General features: G+C 40.0%; 1 protein-coding gene and 1 long non-coding RNA gene across 3 annotated transcripts in view; one reads left to right on the top strand and one right to left on the bottom strand.

Moving 5' to 3' along the window:
* Nucleotides 1-2,377: 2,377 nt before the first annotated feature.
* Nucleotides 2,378-9,696, bottom strand: LOC121062119. Its single transcript, XR_005815416.1, has 2 exons — nucleotides 9,326-9,696; nucleotides 2,378-2,774 (listed from the first exon to the last, which is right to left on the bottom strand). It is a non-coding gene; the product is annotated as an uncharacterized LOC121062119 (long non-coding RNA).
* Nucleotides 9,697-14,482: 4,786 nt separating this feature from the next.
* LOC121062118 (protein S100-A1-like) overlaps nucleotides 14,483-24,680 on the top strand; it is a 57,025-nt gene continuing 46,827 nt past the window's right edge. Inside the window, exons 1-2 of one of the 2 annotated variants that reach the window (XR_005815415.1) lie at nucleotides 14,545-14,664; nucleotides 18,290-19,295. Coding sequence is in view for 1 of the 2 variants with exons in the window: in XM_040541757.1 (XP_040397691.1) it covers nucleotides 14,583-14,664 (82 nt within the window). In the remaining variant the exon portion in view is untranslated. Of the gene's footprint in view, nucleotides 14,665-18,289; nucleotides 19,296-24,680 lie in introns of those variants that run through there. The other variant, XM_040541757.1, reaches the window with a different exon arrangement.

Here is a 24,680-nt window from a genome sequence, read left to right as displayed (position 1 = left end):
AACACAAAAATGAGTAAGTACAAGTCAGCTGGTGAAACATTTATCCAAAACAAATAATTTAAAAGTCTTTGACTGAATTTTTTTAAGGATAATATTTTGCAGCATTACACAACTTCAATTGCTTGCATGCAAATATCAAAAAAAGAAAACCAAAAACATAAAAGGCTGTTAATACAAAACCCTTAAATGAAAACACTTTACAAATCAAATAGATGTCTTAAATTCTTAGTAATGAGATAAAGTGCTGATAGTTGCCTTTGAAAAGTATTTTTATGTTGTCTAAGCATGTCTGAAAACACTACCATTCCACGTGCATATGTATCCTACACATACTGATCCACTGCAAGTGCTTCAGCAAGCCTACAAATGCATACCTCTGCTACGTATTTAGACGTGATTAACAAGTCAATTCCTGCACTGCATAATACTTGCTACAACATAAAGTAAATACCATCTTTTCACAGCAAATGAAGCACTCACAATTTTTCTTTCTTTTAAGTTCACAGAGCTAGTGTCACACGTCTTCTGGCTAAAGGCTCCATCAGCCTGATATGACTGCAAAAATAGTAAACTGCTGCTTCAGAGCCCACCCACCCCAAAAAAATCAGAAAACTACTACATAACTGCAGGATTCTTATACCAATACATTGACAGCTGAAATCTTACTGAATGTGCCATTTCTCTGCAACCAACTTTGTAGTTAGGATGTGCTGCACTTCTCAGTGTCTGCTTTTGCTGCTGCATTTTGTAGCAAGAGAGAAAAGACCTGCTCTTGCAGCAGTGGTTTATTGATCCAATATCGGGCACAAACAACATTTAAAATGAGGTTACAACTACTGAGGGTAGCATGAAGCAATGTGGTAGCTATTCAAGCAAAGTATTACTGATATGATCAAGCTAACAGGAAAAGCTAACCACCTCTTCATGCTTAATGCACCCTCGCACTACCGGCTGGGAAAGAAAACAAAAACTTTTCAGAGGGAAGGAGTAAAAACTTGACTATAATGAAAATAAATAAAATCTATCAGTGTTTACATGCTGTTTTGCTCATGCCCTCTCCTCCTTATTCTTTTTTTTTTTTTTTTCACTAGGTGGGGATTAATCATTTTCCGTATGCAGGAAGCAAACAAACTTGTCTCAGGTGATAGTTGGAGGTGAGGAGGTGTGAGACATTAAAAATACAAAAAAAAAAAAAAAAAAAAACTTGCTAATGTTGCCAATATGACAGATCCATGTTTTAGCAATATTGAGTGGAAGTGTGGGGGGTGAGATTTGTAATTGGCATGTCTTCTGTTGGCAAAACATCTCACACAGCTTCTGTCACTGGAGTAACTGCATTCACAGGGAGAAGGCTTGCTTGATTTAGCAAGGCAACAATTTTATAGGGATTGACGAATTCACACATTACCTTTATCTGTTAATCCCAAGCATGTGCCTGCCATTACAACCTGCTCCTTGCAGCTAGAGTGCAGACAAATATGGACTGCTGTCTGCTAGCTCTGTTCCCCACATAATTATTTTAATCCAGGCCAGAAACATGAGCGTGACTGTAAAACATACGTGACATTTTGATACAGGCTGTTGTCACTGGATCTCTCTTGTCTTGTGATGGGATCCAGAGACAGAAAGATTCAGAGGCAGTATATCACCAACTACAGCTCTGCCATAGAGATCTCTGACAGCTGGAGGAGGAGAGAGATGATCCTGGTGTGATATTTAAATAATTTGCTTGCTAATGTTTTTTCTTAAATCATTTCATCTTTTTTGATTTGATCGCAGTTTGATCCTGCAAAATGTTGAGTAAATAAAAAAATGAATGGGACCTATCATGCAGTTAAAACTCATGACCCATATAAATGTCTTTGCATAATGTTTTTCATTTTGCAAGTGCTAGAAGTTTAGTAATAGCTAGTAGAGCTGGAGAAGTGAACAGAAATAACATGCTATAATCCAAGTCAACACTAGAGAGCATTAAAATGATTAGGCACAGCTGTTGCAATTTGGCTTGCTGAGGTAGAGATCATTAGTAACTGGATCTGAACATGCTGAGCTGTGAAAAACTGAACAGCTCTCTGTAGATAATTATGTGGATTTGGACACATGAAAAAGTATTGAAAATATCTTGGAAAAGTGGGTAATTTTTTTAAAAACAGATCTCGTATAAAGGTTCAGGAAAATTTTGAGGAATTATTTTCCTTACATTTGTGCTTCTAATAGCAGTCCCTGTCACACTGAAGCACCACAATCAAGCCTCTCTCCTCAAAAGCAAAGCCTGCAATTTCAGCTGTGAGGCTACTGTCCAACACACTGCACACAGCAGTGTACTTCTATCCAGGTCAGAGAAGACAAAGTCAACACACAAACATAATGCCAACAATGAAAATCTGGCTTGGTGTTTAATCACCAAAATGAAGCACTTTACATTGAAACACATTCATGTCTATCCCATTGTAAGTCTAGAGAATTCACCATCATTGTCATTCTTTGATCATTCTGGGGTTTTGTATTGGGAATTTGGTGTCTGATTTTTGTTTTTTGTTTGTTTGTTTTGTTTTGTGCTGTACCATTATGTACTGGAGGCAGAAATTCTTGGGAACTTTTTTATATTTTTTCATCCTCCTGGATGGGTCAGCATGTGCCCACAGAGACTGGGCACAGAGCACTCCCCCGTCATTGTCCTGCATGGCTTGCAGCCTTCTCATGGTGGCTTGCCATATTTCTCCCTTTGATTCAGCTGGTGAAGGCAGTCAGTCACTGCTTCTTCCCTCAAGAGCCTGAAAACGGAAAAGGGAAATAACTGAACAGACTATCAGAAACAGACTTTCTATAATTATTAGCTCTATTATCTCCTTATAGTGTTCTAGAGCAAATCATCAGCAGCAATACGAGAAGCAGATTGGGATCCTAAGACCAAACCTTTCAAAACTCTGTTTCAGAAGAAAATTAAGTCCATTCATTCAGTTTATACTTCAGCAGGTGTGGAGCCTCCCTTTGGTGCTGCACACCTGCAGGATGGGGACATGTTGGTGTATCAACCAGTGAGCTGATGCTGCTGAGCACATGCCACGGGAGTCTTGCTTCCTTTCAGACAGCCCAACACTTATTCGGAAACAAGCATCCAGATCTGGAGGATGTGTTTTGTCATGATCACTTCCCGCTGTAATGTCCTGTTTACTGATATTTCCCTAAGAACTGACCATTTCTCATCCAAGACACACACCATACAGTCCTTCTCATCATTTGCAAGCAAGGTGCCCTGGGGATTTGCTCTATCACATGGGTTTTACTATCAGCCAGAGTTAGTCTTTTCTTAGTACAGCTTATCTCACTGATTTAAATTTCTTTCCTCCAATATTCCTTTTCTATTTTCTCTTTTGCAGCTATCATTTTTTACTGCTTGTTCCAACCTTTCATCTTTATTGTTGCAAATTTGAATAAAAAATTATGTTTTCTTTATTTTGTTCCAGCAATCTTGTGGGTTTGCAAAGTGATACAACTCATATCTGACAAGTTTTTCCAGAAACCATAAAATGCAAGAAATTTGTTGAGTTCAAATATCCTGCCAGCTAGCTTGAATGGAGTAATTACACATCATGTATGTGGATAAAACCTTAAGCTGCATAAACCACATTGTACTACAAACCCAGTTCCGGAGAGAGAATAACAAAGAGGGGGAGAAAGAAAATGCAATTACTCAGGCTTTTATACTGTTTTATCAGTGGGTAATAAATCTCACTCCTTCAGAATAGTATTTTACCAGTATTTCTAAATAATTTATTGTGAGATTTTGTTATAGGCCACATCAGGAATCAACTATGATATCTCTGCAAATTGTGTAATTTCTTTTTTTTTTTTCTTAAACAACAACAACAACAACAAAGTTTTCCTTTTTGTGTCTCCAGCTTTGCTGACTTTAAGAGGTACATGCAATTCTACGTAGAAAGAATATAATAAATCCAGTTAGCTGATGCTACTTTTTCTATAGAACTAAATACCTGTGGAAATGCATATTATGCCAAAGATTTTTGCTTTCTGTCATTCAAACACAAGCTAGGGGCGACCAAGAAAACAGTACCCCTTCCAGTAAAAATGCTTATTTATATTTACAGAAGCTCTGAAATTCATCTTAGGTCTCCTACTTTCCTTTATCATTTTTTCTTTTTTCTCTTTGCATATTATCTTTAGAAAAATCTTTTGAAAGGAGGGACTTAGTATGTTTTACTTAGTATTCAACATGTATTTGTAATTTTGCCATGAATTATACAGACATTTCTCTTTAAATGGTTAAATTCAAATATATCTAGATATTTTATATCTCTGTACCAGAGATAAAGAGTTTTGTTGTGGAAAATTAATTCAAATTTAAGAGACAGGCTTGCCTGAAGACATATTATCTTTCCTTAGCCAAACTGATACATTTTGGTGGAAAACAAACAAACAAACAAAAACAATATTTAGTGTATTTTAAGCCCTTCTGGGTAGTCTTACAGATTTGCGTTTTCTAAAATACTATCAGTAGTAAAGCTTGATCTGTTCATCTACTGGCATGTTTTGTTAACACAGAGCAAATATTTTAAAACTTCAAATCAGCCAAGAGCTATTGCTATTTTTACCCAAATATTTTACCTTTGCTTGGTCACAGGACTTACTATTTGTCTCTTGATGAAACAAGGTTTTTTGTTTTGTTTTTTGGTTTGTTTGTTTTTCTTTTTTCACCTTCACCTTCTGGACTAGCATCCAGCATTGATTACATTCAGGCTGAGGAACAAGCAACATCAAGGAGAGGTACTGCCTCCAGATTTACTTCAGCATTTCATCTTCCATGGTGAGGAATGTATAAACGGCCCACATTTACAACTCTCATAACAGGAACAACCTGCACCAGGCCTTCTGATGGAGGAGGAGGAGGAAGGAAAGGAAGGAATAGATGAGAAATGTAGGACCATGGCACTAGAGGAGGCATTACCCTTGGATGATGAACAAGCACAGCTCCTCTGCTGGCCTTAAATTCATTGCTGTAACCATGGCAGCAGCATGGTCAGGCAGGCATTTCCTGTGTTTCTTTCTTGAATACAAAACCCATATGTTTCATAAGTCATAACCAGAACTGATTACTTTTTACGACACTAATAAAGATAACCAAGCCCACAGACTAAACCCAGGGCTTCTTCAGCAAACCACAAGTTACATTCTGCAGCAATGAGACTGCATGCAACAAAAGGAAGAAGTTTTTAAGGGTGATCTACTATAGATCATCGGAAACAGACATCACATGGGGAAACATCTTGAGCTAACCTTAATAATCAAGCAACAATATTGTGCATGAGGGGCCTGTTCGCTGCTTAAACTCATCAAGCAAACGTTTTGTGACAAAAATGAGTTTGCATAGAATTTTTTTTACTTTTACTTGTTGTACTAGACAAGAACCTACTTTAACACTGACATGTTTTGGCTGGAACACAGCAAGGATAGCATGGTTTGCACTATGACCAATATACGTTGTTGTCGCCATCTTATAACCAACTCTTTCAGCATGTTGTACATTTGCTGCTTATTCTAAGACTCTACTGAGTGTTGTGAGTGGTTCATCTGGAAAGGTATAAATGACAGTTGTCATTTGTTTACTGTAGCAATTCTTGTTGTTGCAATAAAAATACTAGTTACACAATAGGTTGAAGGTGTTAGCCAGAGAACAGCAGGTCTATGTTTCTCTTTTCATAGCCCCTGTCACTGCCTAGTCAGTGCTCAGTCCAGAGAAAATTTCTGGTCTTTGTTGCTGAGGCTTCTGTTAGATTCAGCACCTACAACTTTTGTGCTTATCTTGGTTTTGGTTTCATGGGCATGTGTGTAGGGTGTAGCAGCCAATTCTCTAAAGAATTGTAACTGTTTTTTAATTGAAGGAAAGTTGTCACACCCTGCAGTTTCAGTGAAGCTTGGCACATCCCAGACCAGCTTTGCCAAGTGTGTCAGAAATACTCATTCTGCAACAGTAATTTTGTAAAATTCACTGCCTGGTAGAAAGCACGACTACATAACCTTCAAAACACTGTTTTGCAGATGCCTTTCTTTCACATTATTCTTACTGTATTTCTCATCAAGTACTATGACTCCACAAATGAGCAGGCCTGTAAAAAGGTAGTAGTAGAGAAAATTTCTCAACCATTTAATGAAATAAATTTATCTTCCAATCTAGCTAGAGGATATGGCAATTTTTAATAGCCATGAGACTCACACTGTAATAGCTTTCACTGTTGTATTCAAATGATTTTCCCTTCTTTTCATTGAATCTTGTACTGGATTGCAGACCATTTTACCCTCTGAAGTTCTACTGTGCTTTTAACTCTGTGCAGCTCTTGTAATTTCTCAGTCAGTACCAGAAACAGGCTGTCTTCCCACTTGAATGGACATGACCCAATGGACAATCCTAGGAGGCCTCTCCCTCTGTATACACCTTGAAGTCCCCTCGCTGAATGGGGAGCTGAATGGAAGAAAAGCATGCATGCCTCCGCACATGGGAGAGGTTTTGTAATTTAGCCCATTCCCACTGAGGAAAGAACTGAGATGCCTAAACTGAGGAGTACAGCCTTTAGTGTTCCTGCCCAGAAAAGGAGCCCCTCTCAGTCTTGTCACTGTACTTTGGTTACGGTGACTCCTCTCCCCTCTCTTCCCTTTCACCAGGCACTCAGGAGGCACACAGCAATGCCATTCCCTAGGAAGTTCTCCTGTCTCCCAATGCAGTAGGAACAAGTCCTCTTCGCAATTCTGTCTTTATTTTATCATCTAGCCAAATATCCATAAGTACATGAGTTCTAACAGTGCTGTTACCCATAACACCCACAACATAAGTGGCTTAGTCAGATGATTGTGTAACAGCAGCTGTCATAATGAGTCAGAAATGCCATCATTCACAAGTATATTAACAAAACAAAGTTATTGGCCATGAAAACCTTTGTATCTAATAAATGGTTAGTCATTCCAGCTCTATCTACATTGATCCCTGGTTCTGAAGCCCAGATGGTTTGGAAATGTCAAGATGATAAATAGATCCACAGCTAGCATATATGCTTTGAGCAGGGTCAGGGGTTACCCTCTCCTCCTATAGCCAAGGAATAGGTTCAGCTATCCCATTCCTGTGGTCTGTGTGGCAACAAGCATAGAAAATCCTAATGGAGGTCACAAAGAGTATCCAGGCATCTCACGACAATATGCTCCTACTAGTAACTATAGGAGGAGTGGCAACGCTCACGTGATCATCACTAAAAATCCGATAGAAAGAAGGCTCTTCAGGAAAGCATTTGTATATCAGCTTCCCCCAAGATAGAATCAGCTGTCTCTGTGTCACTCTTCACTGATGCCTGTCTAACCTGTTTCCAGAAACCTTCAGTGATGGAGACTTCATAGCCTGCCTCAACATCTGTTGCCAGTCTCTATATTTCTCCTCTCCTCTCCCTTCTTCTTCAATCAGATTTTATATATTTAATGTTTTCTACCAGTCTTCTAATTTCCAGGTTAAACAATTATAAACCTTTCAAATTCTCCTTAACAGATTGTTTCCTAGATCTCTTGTCCTCCTTCCCTAGCCTTTCTGTTTTGTTCTGTATCTTTCCTGAAATACAGTGCCCACAATGTACTCCAGATGATGCTTTGCAGATGTTGAATACATTAACTTGGCTCATTATCCAGCCTGTACTCTTCCTGCTACATCTAGTACGATGTTTGTCTTTTTTTTTTTTTCCCCCCCCAACTGCATGACGTAGCTGACTGATAATCTGCTTTCGTTCCCCTGCATTCCACTCTGGAGACAAAGCTAACTGGGACTTTGAAGCTCAGTGGGGGAGGATCTGGTTCAGTATAGGCAACCCTTTTGATAAGCAGCCCTGTAGACTAATGAAGTTTCTCAAGTACAAGCACAAGTGTGAAAAATCTGACTGTAGAGGAATCCAAACCCAAATTAATGGTCAGCTCCACAGATTCTCTGAATTCATCTGCCTTAGAAGAAGGCTCATGCACACTGCTTTGTAATGACCTCGTCATGTGTCATCACTGATCAAACAGAGGAAGTATTTATGCTCATCTCTTGAGAACTGTCTACCAGTAAAAACTAGTTATTTAAGTTCTCTGTCTTGCCATTCTGCTTGTTGTAGCAACAGTGAACAGAACTGTTGGGAGTAAGAAGTTTTTCCCCTTTAATTGTACTGGAGCTTCTTTAACACTCCATCCACTGCCAGCGGCCTCTACACTACGCAAACTGAACACACCACAGGCTCAGAAAGCACTGCTGGGAAAACTTATCCTGTATCTGAACAGAAAAACTAAAATATTGCTATCTCTAGGTCTGAATTTAATATGCCACAAGCATTAAGGCAATTGCATTAAAATAGATACACTAGAAGACAGAAATCTGTCCTTTTGTTCGAACTGTGAGGGCAACAGACTGTTCAGGGGGCTGGGTGCATAAATTGAAGTCACTGTTCATACCTTTCCTTTTTTGGTCCTTTCAATGAAATAAGTACTATTTACAGGATTATGGTCCCCAGCCAAATTCAGAAGACAGTCCTTTATTATTATTTTTTTTCTTTAATTCCAGTCATAACTGGTCACTGGTAAAGCACATGATGAAGTGAGAGTTCCCCAAACTAATTCATCACAGTTTTCTTTATGTCACATATCAGGATTTAGTAATGTGCATTTTTCCTGGATGATCTGAAAGTTAGTATTTTTATTTTGTAAAGCACTTTGAGATAATTGTCTTCCAATTTAAGCACAAAAATATGGATTTTCAAGCCTTTTGAAACCAATTAATAACTACAATATGTGTCACCTAATCCATATGCCTCAATTCTATTGAAGTCCAACCCCAAGAAAGAATCAGATGTGATATTTTCATCCCTTAGAAGTTAATGGCTAAAATCCCATTAGCCAGGTCCTTAATACCTATTTCTAACATGGTTATGATTGAGAGCTTCAGACTGATGAGCTGCAGATGATGGCAACTATCCACTAGCATCAACTGGAACCTTACTTCCATTATGACAGAAATATTGAGATAAGAAATCATTCTGAGGAATGACATTAGCTGAGTTAAAACTGAGAATGTACAAATATGAATAAGAGAACATCCTATCTTTGATAGTTTAGATGTATTTGACTGCTGAAAATCAACAGAAGGCACTGATGGTGTATTTGGGTACAGGTTTACTGTACCCAAAGTAAGAGACCCCAAGGCCTTTAGTACTGTCAAGTGGGGAAGGAATCCTGCATCCTGCAGCAGGGAAGACACTTCACAGTATCACCCGATCCATTTTACCGTCACAGGAATACTTACAGGCGGGTGGGGAACAGAACAGAAAGGTGTACCCAGCAGCACATTTCCTGGTTGCCTTCTGTGCACTGTGAGCTCTGTGTCAACAACTCAGGGTTGGCACTGGCACAGTGCTGGCATCGCTCCAGGCTACCTCCTCATTTCTTCACTTCAGACTGTTTTCTTTTCTTCCTTATGGTGAGCTGAATGTGTGTTTTGATAGCACCCAGAAAAGTCAAGCAAAAACAGTGCACCTACTGAGTAAGCCACAAGGCAATCCTTGCCCTGAAGAGCTGATAATTGCCATCCAAGAGGATTTATTATGAGGATTATAATAATTACAGCTTTTTTACTTTTTAATGCTGGACTTAGTTACATGAAAATCCAGTTTTTGTTTTAAAATTGTAAAAGTCCTTATTTTCCCAGAGGAAATGAAAATACTTTAAAAATGCATCTGTCTATTCTAGTGACCCCAGCTACAAACAATAAATGAAAAGGTGATGCTTGCTACTTGTAAAGCAGTATGAGACTGGGCAGGGACACTCAGCACATTCCTTTAACTCTTGAATACAGGCACACTGTTACCACTGTTTAGTTTTCAGCAGATGTGGTTTTGTTTTGTTTTGTTTTTTCCAATTGCCTGGTATGTGGTAGTATTTTGGGAGCTAAAGGGAGATATTTAAAAAATAAATAAATTAAAAAAAAAAAAAAAGAATACATACTCATTAAAAAGCCATAAACTATCAAGCACAAATGAAGGAAAAAAAAAAGTGCATTATTTTACAGCTCCATAATCAAGTACTCTAAGACAGGCTGCTCCTGCTGGCGGGTTGTGGTAAGAGCCATTCTGTTACAAAGTTAGTGACAGAATAGGGGCATGTGTTGCTCCTGAGTACCTCTTGAGCATGAGCCCAGAAATCTTGCAGAGTTTTGCTATGTGATAACTGTTCACTTCAGTGTTGAAGGCACTCAGGAGGTTAAAAGCGATGCACAGATCTTCCCTCAGCATTTTTATTTCACATTTTTTAAGATCTTGTAGTGTTCAGTCATATCCTGCCTTGTCACTGTTAATAAGTAGGATGAGGGATGCCAGTGTGCCAATGAACACTTAAGTATATTAAGTAAAGAGGAACAGTTTCCCCAGGAGAAAATGAAAATGTCCAGGGGTTTCAGTATCTCTTACCTTGGAAATAGGAGCACTGTGTTAGGATAAGGAGGTATAAGGCCTGAAAACCCTTTACACATTGATCCCAGGTCTTTACAATTCTTAAAGTCCTGTGTAAAAGAGAAAAAAAAATGCTCCTCTTCCTACTCGTTCTGCATAAGTTTTCTTTTTGGAAGTAGACTGAGAGTGATGAAGAGCTTAGTTTTGCCACAGCCAGTAATGCAAAGCTGAACCAGGGTTTTCTGTGTTAGATATCTGGCATCTCTCACACGGGGCAGGCTGTACCCTTGCCCTGACCAGAGCTCCTTGGCATTGCTGGCACCAGCCAGGTACCTGCACGAATCCCACCCCAAAGCAGAGATGTTTTTTTCCCATTTTGCTGTTTTTGTGTTCACTCTGGAGCTGGGATGTCAGAGCAGAGACAGAGGGACACATTGTCCCCAGGCTCCACTTGTACAGATCACCTCGACCTCTCCTATTCCACAAGAGGATACAAACAACTCCCAGTAAGGCCAAAAGGAAACTGTTTTTGGAGAGGCCGCTCCAGGGGTTCACCCAGAGGTTACAAGTATTCATGTCTGAGCTGGCTGGGGCTGCCTCCTGCCTGCTCCACTCCATGTAAGAGGTCTGAAGCCAGATATCATGATTTTTAGCTCTTTGGTAGAGGTCTTCATCATGAACCGCCACCTAATTACCTTCCATAAATCCTTCAAAACTTCATACAATACTTCATTGTAGACTCCTACGACCTGTACCAAGTATTTAATTAAATACTTTAAATGTAATTTATCTCTTTAAGTAGAGGTAAATTAATCCTGTTTCAATTATTTTTGTGGGTAGGCTGTGATATGCATGTTATAAAAAAAGAAATCTTTCACCAGCTCAGGAAACATAATACAGGAATGACTCCATCCTAGAAAAACCAGCTCAACCAGCTTTTCTGCCAAACTATTAACAAACCTAAACACAGTGGGGAGAATAAACTCCAAAATTTTCCTTGGTTTGAATCCCTGGTATTGCAGTAGACAAAAATTAGGTAGAAAAGCCTTGTGGTTCATTTTGCAGAAAATGAACCAATTCACAGCAAGAAGGATAGCATTGAAGCTGTCATCACCAACTGATATGTTGAATCGGATATGGGGAATTAACCTTTGAAATTCTATGAATATAGCTTTCACCAATCAAATATTTGTGAAACATTTAGACTTTCTTAATTCTTACCCCTGCGCTCCTAATTAATTTTCCATCAAACCCATCAATGATAGTTAATACACTGAGTACTTTCAACAGCCATGCAGAATTTCCATGCAATTAAAATAAAAGCACTCTTGCACTTCAGCATTTTATACCATTTTGAAAAACAAACAAACAAAAACAAAAACAAACAAACAAACATTCATCAACTGCCAGAGGACTATATTGATGTAAGATCACATTCTTTACGGGTAAAACTATTAACCGTATTGTAAAATGTGAAAGGGATGAGGGATTGACAAATTCACATTCTGCACATCAGGCAGGGTATTACATGTCACTTCTGCATATTAAAGTTTTTGCTCACATAGTTTTGGGTTGTGCAGTGATTTCATGGATCAGGGTCAACAGGGTGACCCAGGCTGAAACACACCTCCGCACCCGGATCACGTAGTGAGTGACCACCCTGATATTTCCCTAGCTGAGTAATGCACAGGCAGTTACTACATAGGACATGTTTTAACACAAGGTGAGTGAAGGCATCTGACTGAAACCCCTTAGCCAAAGAACAGCCAGAGGGGCAGGTGGCTCACAGTCCCACAGCAGCCACACAGTGCAAAGTGGGACAACATCCTCTGGGGCAGGGAGCTCAGGCTCCTCTGACATTACTGCAGATGGACACAGCAGAGTGGGAGAAGGTAGCATCCAACCCCTACACCCAGAGAAGTATTTACTGCATCCAGGTCCAGTGGGCTGGAGACTGGATTTAGCCAAGGAAGCTGGTGGGTGTGAGTTCATTGCAGAGCCGGAGGGAACTTCCCCTGCAGTGGGGAAGTCTGGCAGGTGAGGAGACCTCCAATCTCATCCAGCCAAAACAGTACTCAGCTGGGAGCTGGAGGAAGGGAAAAGTAGCTTCTCACTCAGAAAGAGCCAGAACAGTGAGCTTTATCAGAGAATCCAAATCTTGCTTCCACTTTGTGCATCCCCCAAGATGCAGAGCAGTTTTCAGCAGTAGGGAAAAAGGAAAGGTGTCTTGACTCTGTGCCTTGCAGCGATGGCTCCGCATTTGCAGTGGGCTCCTGTATTGCCCTGCTGTGCTCAGGAGATCAGAGCAGGACTGCTAGGTACAGTATTGTGTGCAATCACTGTCTCCTGCCACCCCCAAAGGAAGCCTGGGCAGACACAGAAACAAAGTAGCATTCAGAAGCTGCAGCAAGGCTGAAGAATTTTCTTCCTCCTTTCATGGCCCTTCACAAAACACTGAGGGTGAAAATGGTCGCTGTGCACATGCAGCCAATCACTTGCAAACCCTAGCCACTCTGTTCCCCACATTTCTAAGCACACGTTGACTAAGGTTATAGATGCTATGAGAATGTTTGCATGAGACTACTACATAGCTGTAGGTTAGATGTTTGACAAGTTTCAGCTAAATAGAATAACAAATATCACTAAACCTGCATAATAATTATAGCTGTTTTAAATGCTAGCTTTTTCTGGGGGGTGGGTAGCATGGTGGTCCTAAAGTTCAGGCCAAATGACTGCATTGGATCTGATAAGGAGTTTGTGGCTTTCACCAAGTTGTGCAGACAGCGGAAGGTGGGCTGAAAAGCTGGAGGAGATGAGACAGGTTCCTGCTCTGCTGAACAAACAACGTGAGAACAGCTGGATGGCTGTGTGGGCAGCATGTGACTCAGCATCGCTCTGTAGATCTCCTCCTCACGTCCTTTCTTAGCAAGGGCAGTTTGCAAAAAGTTTTCTGGAGTCCTGGCCAAACAGCATACTTTTTCCATTAAACTCACTTCATTTTGGATGCTGTTCTTTGCTTCTAAACAGACCACAACCATGCTGATAAAATACTTACAAAAATGTTCCCTGTCTCTGTGTTTTTTTAACAAATATCCTAAGCAGTACAAAAGCAGTCCCCTTTCACCTCAATGACAATGATCACAGGAATTCACAAAAAGCAATTTGCAAACCACTTGAACTATGGTGGAACAGCATATGTTGAAGCTAGAGGGATGTGTCACTGAAACTATGAAAAGACCAAATATGCTCAAAACCAGACAGACAGACACATCCCTTCCATATCAGAGTGCCTCAGAACTAAGGCAAATGACCACACTATTCAAAGGAAGGCCCACTGGCCTGGATGCCATCCACATCTTCCAAGGAACTTATGGAAATTTCTTGTATCCCCAGCATCCTTTGCCAAAGAGCTCTACAGATTTCCTGCCTGCTGGTTGTCCTCTGCACAATAGGTTTGAAGCTGACTCTCAGTATTTGAGTAGATGGCCCCAGACCCTAGTTCTGCACTGACAGAGGTTGCAAACGGCAACTGACCGCCCACAGTGTTGTCTTTATTTCAGATTCAAGAGTTAATGCCTGCTCTGTCAGCTTTTATTGAGTAACTTCATCCTGAAGTTACTCAACATTTTCAAAGATGTACCATAAATATTGTTGGAATTTGTCAGAGCCTAAATTGTAAATGTGACTGTACACATTGTCTATTACTCCCAGATGTAGAAGTTAAAAACTAGATTGAACAGGATTTGAAGTTAAGAGGCATGTATGTCTATTGCTTAACTTCCTTCTATTTAATTTATCAGCATAAAACTGCAACAGAAAAAAATACTAGTCTCTGCCAAACAAGGCAATCCCAAAACAGTAATAATTTCTTTTTACTTGCAATGTGGCCTCTTGAATGCTAATTTCACATGCTGCTTAAATTGTTGTAAGCCAGGACTGCAGCCACATGAACTGCCTGACCTCTCAGTGCCCTTGGACATTTGTGCATGTCTCTGAAACACTCCCTCTTTTATGCCAACACAGGCACGCAAACAACAGACTGGAGGACTGATCTTGGTGAAATTCTGCCTCTGATTGGATTCATTTCCCAGGGCCCCTGTGAGGCTGTAGGGACGTATGGGCCAGCAGAACCAGGGAAGAGTGGGACAGTGCAAGTCCACGCACATGCTGAGAAAAGAGAAAGCTATAACCTTAAAAGGTATTTATACTTTTCACCCTTAATCCTACCTGATGGCTATTGTCATATTTCACTGTCATAACTACTACAAAAGTTTTAATTTCCAGGTCATTCTTTTTCATTTCTAGTTTAGATCACTCGTAAATTAAGAACATATTAGTAAAACATGATGAGACACCAGAAAATATCACAGATACTGACAGATCAGCTAAATGGCCAAGTCAAATGCTCTAAGTGGAATTCATAGTCAGAGGTTAATAAATGTGTTATTTTGTTACAAGGAAGGCATCTACAATTAGTCAGGAAATGTGGTTAATATACTATATTTCACACATGCAAGTTTCAGTGCAATTCGGACTAGCAGTGTAACAAACTTCAGAAAATACAGAACAAAAAATGATAGATGCTGCACAAATGTTAGATTCAGTTCCCTTTCCCATTTAGGAAAATAATATTATGATTCAACAAATCATTTATTCATCTCAAAGCATTTACTACTTTTATTGGTCATTATAAATACTGATTTTCAAGGAAGACTCAGACAGGTCCTAAAAATAGAGATTTGATTAGGTAATCATAAATTTACAGACATTTAGTATTAGAGGGTTTTCAGATCTGGAAGTTTTGTTTTTAAGCCTGGAAAACAGTTCCAATGCTGGAAAAAATCATATAATTTTGACATCAGTCAGCACTGTTCTGAGTGAATGTCAAATGTCCATCTGTTCTGAACTAAAAGCTTGCCAATGAAACTTCCTGTGAAGCTCTCAGAATTCATTTCCACTTTGTTTTTTGTAAACATTAATTGGAATCTAAAAAGACACTCTGATTAGACAGTATTAGCAAACATTTAATGGCACAGGCAATATCTGACAGTTGCCGATAATTTCTTGGATATTGAATCCTGGGTTCCTCTCACAACTGAGAATGGCATTATTGCTTGGGGGAAGTCCTAAGTTCCTAGGGAGCCATTAACAATTTCCAGCCAGAGTCCATCCCCCCAAATGCTGTCCCAGGCGTTATCTACACCAAAGTGTTTACATAATATCCATAAAGCTGAGGTAATTGAAACCAACACCTGAAACTGAAGCAGGCAAGATACACAGGCCAAATCACAGCTCAGATTCTGACGCCATTTCACTTCTGCAGTTCAGCGTGCGTGAAAGCACAACCTGCCTTTGACTGACAATGACTTTGCTGCAGTATACCTACAGCTTTAACTTGTTGTGCATGTCATGACAGTTTATTTCAAGGACCTGCAAGAATGGTTGCATAGACAATTTGGAGACCCTCCCACCTGCTGTCAGAATCTTTTTATCTCCTCCATTTTCTGCAGAATATTGCTACCCTCTTTCACAAAGAGCAGTTGGCATTTTGGCCATGGAGTCTCACTGTCCCTTACTTGTGCTGTTCTGCCTCCTTCGTACCAGTTCTGATCCCCTGGGAAGCAGGACTGCTGTTCATTACCACTACACCTCTTCTGCATTAGTTACCATTTTCCTAGCTCTTGGATTAGAGAGTGTTTTCCTATCTATCTCTTGATTCAAAAAAATGCCATCTTTGGCACAGGGGACGTGGTGGGACTATGAAGCTGGACGTGCCACTCCCTCTTTTGACGGCTGATTTACCTTTAGACAAATAAAGGTAGCCAGCTTCTGAAGTCTTAGTCTTTATGTTTTTCTCTTTCTCTGTCTGAGCGTTCTTCCTGATATGACTCTTCCTCCACACATGCGTGTGTGTCCACTTCTACTTTCCTCCTCTGTAAGTTTGTCATGGATCTGCTTAAGCATTGAACAGTATGGTGGAACTCTGGAAAGCTCTCAACAGGTGAAGGGATCTTGAGGGGAAAAAAAAAAAAAAAAAGGCATTTCCAGGTCACCACTCAGAAGACATTGTTTTTTACCTTGGCTTGTGAATTCTCTTTCTATTGGCTTGCCTTTGCTAAAAGTGAGCTAGAAAAAAATCCTCTTCTGGTAGTGTTCGGGGGATTGTAGCATGAGGAGTAGTAACTGTGTGCTAGCAGAAGAAAAACACTAGAAAAATATGCATGTTTCTACTGAACTGTGAAACTTTAGGGGCCAGTGAATGCAGATGCATCAGGCAGGCAATGTCATTCTGCAGGCTGGCAGCACAAGGAGAGAGAATGCAAACAACCAAACGCAGGAGTGAAAGTAATGGTCAGGCTAGTAACTACATTAGCATATCTGTAGGTTATTTCTCCAGTGGGTTATACTTGCTACAGATTAGTAATTCTGAGACATATGCCCACAAGGCAGAAAAGGAATCAGTTCAAAAAGTCATGATAAAACCAGAAGAGCATCTCATATTCGTTTGCTTATATGGCATTCTCCCAACCTGGATTAGGTCAACACATGCAGAAGGATCAACCCTTAGAGATTGTTTTTAACCACATCACTTAAATGAAGAATTATTTATTTAAACTTTTAACCTGACTGCCCAGGAAGTGAGGGGAGAACACAATGTATGCCTTTAGCACCCTAATAAGCACTTGGTTTTTCAGACATCTATGTTCTATATGTAAAATAAGCAAAAGCACCAACAATAAATCAAACAATTTCCCACTTATCCCTTGAGGGATAAGTCACATACAACTACGATGGCATCTGTTTCATACATAGGATTAGTTTCTTATAAAGCTTTATTGCCAGAGAAAGACTGAAATTTCTGGCAGCACTGATTTCCTGCGGATCCCCTCCCACATTTTCGGCTGTCTCCTCACTTTCCAATGTCTGGCTGCGATTCAGTCAGCTGCCAAATCTCTGAGATCTTAATGCTGTTTTTTAAGGTGAACAGGTCTGTGGATCAATGTCACCCTCTTCTTATGTTTTATCTCAGACTCATAAAGCACAGCTCTACCCACTGTCCACCAAACTTTATGGGTTTAGTCCTCAGTGCCATAAGAAGATGCTTTACGATTTTACCTCTGGGCTGACGGGTCAGCTGGTCGCAACACTGCCGTCATCTCTGCGTGGTTAGGAAAGAAAAATGCAGAAAGGCTTGTACAAGCTTGTCTCTCCAGTGTGAAAAATAAAAAAAATAATAATAATGATAATAATAATAATAATAAAAAAAAGAACTCAGCACTCAGCAGGACACCTTGCTATTGGCTGAGTCATGATTGCTCAGAAATGATGAATGTGACCTGAGAATCTGAACTCTTCCCAAGCTAGAATCAGATAAGAGAGGGCCTGGACAGTATTTGAATAGCATCTGCGTTTGAACAGAGCCACGAGTGCAAGACCACAACTTGACTCACAACGTAGAATATCATGTGAAATCTTACTGTATTCAGAGGCCCAACAAGAGTAAGATGACTGAGGTCAGTGTAGAGGACTGGGTTTTATTCTGCTAGGGACATTGCTGCAGAGTCACCAACGGCTGGACTGGAAGAGTTACTCAAGGTAGGTGAAGAGTAACTGGAAGAGTTACTCAAGAAGTAGGTGAAGCTTCACCTACTTCTCCTGCCAAGATGAACTATACATACCTACATCATTTCTGTTTGTGTAAAGCAAACATAAAATTGCCAGTGATTAGGGCCACACTGACTCCCTAAGAAGTAAGAGCTTAATACAACTAGTGGCAATTGTTAGAAATTTTTTCATAACGTCTAACTCTGCTACCTTTTCAGTCAACCCAGTGAGCACTGAAAACATGTACCAGCCTTGGACATACTTGAATATGTCATCATGTCTGTCTGTGACCTCGTTTAGGATAAAAAAAATGCTCCAAATATTTTTCAAATATTTCTAATTGTTCACATATTCTCTGGACTTCATTCAGTTTTCTTTACAGAAGACGTGGACTGAGCTGAAAATATCCTTCAACAAATAACCTACTAGTGCTGAACAAAGGAGGTATTTCTTCATATATATTAGACAAAAACACAACTTGCTGCACAACAACACTATTGACTCTCATTGAGTTTGTGATTCATTGCAATAATTCAGATCATTTTAGGAGGAATTGTTATTTTATACTCTACCCTATATTGTTTCCAGTGCAGATGTAGATGGATTAGACAACAATTGTAATAGACCCATACTGAAGTATGTGTCAATGCCCTTCAAAACAGTTTTACAAACTAGTATGTACAAACAGCAGCTCAACTGAAACAAAAGTGCATGCAAAAGAAAGGAAGCATGTATGCGAAAGAAAGCGTGCATGCAAAACTCCTCCTCAGTTTGGATTATATTCCCCCATAATCATTTAAAATTAATCTGCAGAAGGAAAACCTGAAGATTAGCTGAGGAACCTTTACCTCTTCCTACTGCATAGGGTTAACACTTCATTATACTCATAATTTTGCAATCTTTTGCTGTCACCAGAAAGATTTAGCTTGAAGTTTATGACAAAAACTGTCCCTTGGAACTGGCATGGTTTCACTACATTGCTAAAAAGGAATACAGTGGGTAGAAATGGGCTTTTAAGATTTTTCATAACGCTTGCAACATTTTCAGTTATATAATTAATCATTAAAGTGATACGTTAAAACTGTAACGGTTAATGATCTTAAAAAAGATCCTTTCTTAAAAGTAATTTGGTGTTTGGATAGACCTATAGTATCAATAAAAACTAAGCTACATTTCTGATAAACCATCAATAAACCTCCTACGCAAGATGGACCAATGGGGTTCTGAAAGAGAAAGACATGGAAAATCCCTATCTAATTCAGCATGATTAATATTGTGATTAATTTTCTGCCACATCCTTCCCCATTATATTTCTGCTGCAAATAGGTTGCCTCTCTAAGCGTGTAGCTCTTTAGTAATCTTGTTTCCATTGTCATAAGGCTGACCTTATTTTTAATTCCAAGTGTTGGTGCAAATTCATTTATCAGTGTCTGCTTGCAGGTGACATGCTCTGGAGAATGGCTGGCTATTACAAAGGGCACATTAGCACCTATTCCAACGAACATGCCAACACAATTAACAATGTGGCTTTATGTTGAGCTGTTACTTTTTTTTTCCACCCTAGGCTGAATAATAAACCCTTGTTTCACTTAGTGCAGGTAACAGAAAGGCAGTAGACACGCCACACACCTTCCTCTGAATTGCTATCTATGCAGGGAGAATAATTCCCCAGTTTACAACAGTAGTAGCATAACAGGTCAGTACCAGCTAAATGCTAACCTTGAGAATACCTGTACTTGTGAACAGAGGTATAACAACTTGAGATTACCTGCTTATTCATGAGCACACACTCCATGCAATGCACCACAGAAGAGATTGGATGTAATGTCACCAAACCCCTTTAAGGACACTAAACCCCTTTCAAAGTGCACATGCACAAGTAGACTGAATCAGGAATGTACAAGACGACGACATTATAGCATTTCTTAATTTTCAAGTACTTGATTTTGTCACCTTAGCATGTTTTTTTTTTTTTTTTTTTTTAAATACATCTGTAAGCATACTTGAAGACAGATGTACCACAGGGCAAACAAGTGCCAAAACAAGTGCAGAAGCACTGCTTTGTATTCTGCTTAGACCAAGCTGTTTTGTGTACTTTGCATGTCCTTTATTACTGCAAGGTTACTGTGAACGGGAGCCACAGGATACTGCTTACAGCAGGTTAGAAAAATCAGGAAGACACCCAATAGCTAGTAAGGGACCACCTTAAGTAATCCATACTACCTATCCCTTCATCCAAAACAATGACACCCAAATGCCACAAATTAATATGCTAACCATACTGTCATACCCACGACTAACACCACCATAGCAAGCTCATCAAACACACATTTACCATGGATAGAATTTCTAAAAATTGCAAGGATCTTGGGGTAGATAAGGTATGAAAGGCAGTGCAAGTGAATTCCTACAGAGTTAAATTAAATGGACCTTTGCTACTAGAGAAATAAAAACAATGTACAGCTGTTGCCTATTACCCCTTATTTCCTAGGATCCTGGCTGGACACACAGAGTGTCAAGGACATATGTGACAACCACTATGCAGAACCTTATAAGTCTGCCAGTGAGCCTGACAAGAACTGAGCAGGAAATACTCCAAGACCTATTAAAAGGCTCTGCCAAAAAAGAAAGGGGGGGGAGGGGGGGGGGGGACAGACTGCTTAAGATGACAGTCTCTGACATTTTAGGAATAAGAAACAAGGAGGAAGGATAGAGAACTTCATTGTACTGAAGTTTTAAAAATGAAATTATTCTCATTCTTTTATTCAAATCAAACTTAAACCTCTCTCCTTGAGCCCTAGTACAACTGCACAAATTGAAGCATATTTTAAGTGCTTGTGCCATCACTGCAAGACATACTGATTTTTAAAGTTAGGAGATTTTTATTTCCTCTCCCTTCCAAAAAAAAAATTCTTTTGCACTTGAATAATTAAATAAAACAATCCATATGTTTGTGTAAGGCATATGATACAAATAGTCATCCCTTACCTTTTTCCCCAACAGACACATGATTGGATTACAGTAAACCACTTGCTAAAAAACACACTGGCTGACCAAACTCAGAAGTTCACAGGGTGACCCAAGCACAGAAACCAAGCTCTGTATATTGAAAGTGTTCCCATCCCCTTATCCTAGCACAAGCAACTGTACTAGTACTGACAATTACCTTGCAATGAAGACACATCCACTTCTCAGTTAATAAAGGGGTACGAAGTATGTTTGAGAAAGTAACATATCTTCGGGATTAAATCACACCTTTATGACATTAAAAATGAATTACAGATGCAAGGTGTAAGACTCACAAGCCCTGCAAAACAGTAAGTCCCCTCCAGAGCCCCCATGCTGAACTGTGTTATTTCCACCACATGCAGCAGATACTCAAAAAGAGAGGGAGAGTACATTGTCAGTTACGCCCTTTGCCCAAAGATGCACAAAACTTTCCTGATAACATGCCCCAGCCAACCATTGGTAGAGCAGGGAGTTATGAGCTGCTGGTAACTTTTGTTTTTGTCATTTTGAATATGCTTTAAGAAAAAACACTGCCATGGCACAAGTGATGCATGTGTTCAAAGCTCCCTTCATCCACTGTATAAAGTGGCAAGTTGATTCGTCCTAACGCATTATATTTCTAGCAGAAAATAGGTATACATAACACACACATATATATATATAATGCTATGTATATGGGTGTATATAACTATATGTATCTGTGTATGTAGCAGAAAATTTGCATAGCAGTAAAAAAAAAAAAAGTACCAATTTGTAATAGAGGACTGAGGTTTAATTGTAGAATATCTGGGTTGGAAGGGACCCACATGGACCATCAAGTCCAACTCCTGGGTCCCCAGTAGACCAACAAAAATAACCCACAAAACATCAGATCATGTGTCTCAGAGCACTGTCCATGTCTCAAACTCCAGCAGCTCAGTGTCATGACCGCTTCTCTCAGGAGCCTCTTCCAGTGCCTGACCACCCTCTCGGTGATGAACCTTTTCCTGATATCCAGTCTGAACGTTCCCTGTCACAGCTTCAAGCCATCATCTTGGGTCCTAATAAGCACCTAAAGTTGCATACTTTTCTTCTTTTGGTGGTTTGAATAGGTGAAGAGGCGGTTTGAAGAGGTAATTTGAATAATGGCAAAAACATGTCTACTTTCTACTATACACTTTCCACGTCATGAGTGAGAACTAAATTGTAGACTACAAATTGGTAATCTTCCTAGAATTTTTTATGCCTGCTGAAGATGTTAACTAGGAACACTGACCTGATAAATGTAAATAAGTAGAACAAAACCAGAGCAAATGCCTTGCTAGCCACACATAGATCAAGCACTAGAAACTGCTGCTTAAACTGCGCATGACCACTACTTTGTTGAAAGGCAGGTTGAGAGTTCTCCAACACTAAAGCTACCTGACACTCTTCTATAACTTCTATTTTTAATTACCTGTGAATCTCATGAGATTTTGAAAGATGATCTTTATGTCAATTACATGTTTCTGAAACTCCTCTGAACACCTAGCCAAGCTATAAACTGTTAGCTTGTTTTCCTTCCACACAGAGGCTAAGTTCAGAGTTGCATTTCCAGAAGATGCATAGGCAATGATGCTTGCTTCTACACAGAGCCATGGAACTTCTCCAGCTGCAGCTCTGACCCATCATGGAAGAGTCTATAGCAAATTTTGTTTAGCGACAGCAATGTATTCTTTTCTCTTTTGTTCTCAGTCCCTTTTCTTGTTGCTAGATCCAGGCTCTCTGCTTGAATGTAAAGGGGACAAAGAGACAGACTGGACAGAGTAAACCAAGAGAAAATGGACAGTGAAAACTGGAACTGGGTGATGGCAGACAGCAGGAGAGCACTGGCTAGAGCAGACACTAATGAGAGAACGACTGAATACTTCAGGCCTGAGAGGGAAAACATTAGAAAATCGAAACCAGCGCATATGTACATGCCTGTTTGAAAGGGAGATTAGATAAAAAATACAGTTGGGAAGACTACAGCTCATCTGACAAGGTGATTAGGAGCAGGATACTAAGTACCCATGAAGCAGTCTGTAATGGCAAAGTAAACAAAAAAAGCACTGCAAGTGAGAAAGGAGACAGGGAGGAAGTCTGGAGGGATGGGCTGACTTTCCTGGTGCTCAGCAGGGGGGCTGAAACTAAGATGAGAAGTCTGTAAGCAGACTTAGCTGGGTGGATGACACATAGGAACCAACAGGTACTGTGAGTGATGACAAATAAGAAAAAAATCATGCTTTGAGTAAGGAGTGACTTATAACAAAAAACTCAAAAAAGAGAAGCCCTGGAGCTCAACTCAGACACCCAAAACTTCCAAGCACATTTATCTTTCTTTATACTCCATTATCTGTCTTTGAAACGAGAATAATGCAGACTTCCTACACACGTAGTCAGACTTCATGAGCATCACAGTACACAAAAAGAACAATTCTGTCTTCAGAGCAGCATAGAACAGAGTACATTCGTAATATACTTATTAAAAAGGAAAAAAAAAAAAAAAAGGAAAAAAGCAACAAGTTTATTACCAACTGAACACTGAGCATTCTGCAGACTAACCAAGGAAGGTAGGAAACTACTACTGTAACTCAAAAGCCACTTACTTGTCTAGAGGTGTGAATTAGAGCTGAACATGTTTTAATTTTGGAATTTGGCAACTTGCATGCCTGATTTTTACAAACCCCAAAACACTCTTAAAATTCATATTTATGTATATAAATTGAAAACAATTCTGGCATTGCATTACATTCAGTTGTATTACCCTTGAAATAAGTATTTGCAAAAATAAAGTCGGTGCTCCCTGAGCCTAAGAGAGGCTGATAATGAAAGCATCCCTTTCCTGTGCTGGGTTACCCATACAGTACCACAAATGTAATAGGTTAAGCAAACATTACACATTTTCCTACCTGTTTTTCATTTGACAACACAATGAAAAATGGTTCGAAACTTGGCAAACACAAAGGAATACTTTGAGTCAGCAGGAGTTACACTGTCCCAAAGAAACACCCCTTTAGCCCCAGTCCTCACTAGCACATCCTTATTCCCAACCGGCTCCCTCCAAGGCACAGTTCAGCGAAAATCATGACAGTCTGTAGTGGGTTTATGTGGCAAGCTTTTGGTAGTGGAAAGCTGCAGAGGTGGCTTCTGTGAGAAGAATCCAGAAGCTGCCCCATGTTAGAAAATGGCCTGTTTCAGCTGGCTCCAAAGGGACCCACCGCTGCCCAGAGCTGAGCCAACAAGTGGTGTTGTTTGTGCCTCTGTGAGAGCAGATTTAAGAAAGAAGAAAAAAAAGAAAATTGCTGCACAACAGCTGCTGGGAGAGTGAGGAGTGAGAACCAGCCCTGCAGACCCCAAGGTCAGTGAAGGAGGGGGAGGAGGTGCTCCAGGTGCCGGAGCTGAAGTTCCCTCTGTAGCCCCTGGTGTACTACAGCAGAGCAGATCTCCACGCTGCAGCCTGTGGGGGAGCCTCTGGTGGAGAAGGTGGACCTGCCCTGAAGGAGATTGTGGCCTATGGAGAACGCTCTCCGGAGCAGATTCCAGGCCGGAACTGCAGCCCGTAGAGAGAGGACCATGCAGAGGCAGGTGACCTGGCAGGAG

This window comes from Cygnus olor, chromosome Z (genome assembly GCF_009769625.2).
Source record: "Cygnus olor isolate bCygOlo1 chromosome Z, bCygOlo1.pri.v2, whole genome shotgun sequence".
In the NCBI taxonomy this organism is placed as follows: Eukaryota; Metazoa; Chordata; class Aves; order Anseriformes; family Anatidae; genus Cygnus; species Cygnus olor.
Note: the sequence above shows the minus strand (reverse complement) of the source record. Positions and strands in the feature narration are given on the sequence as shown.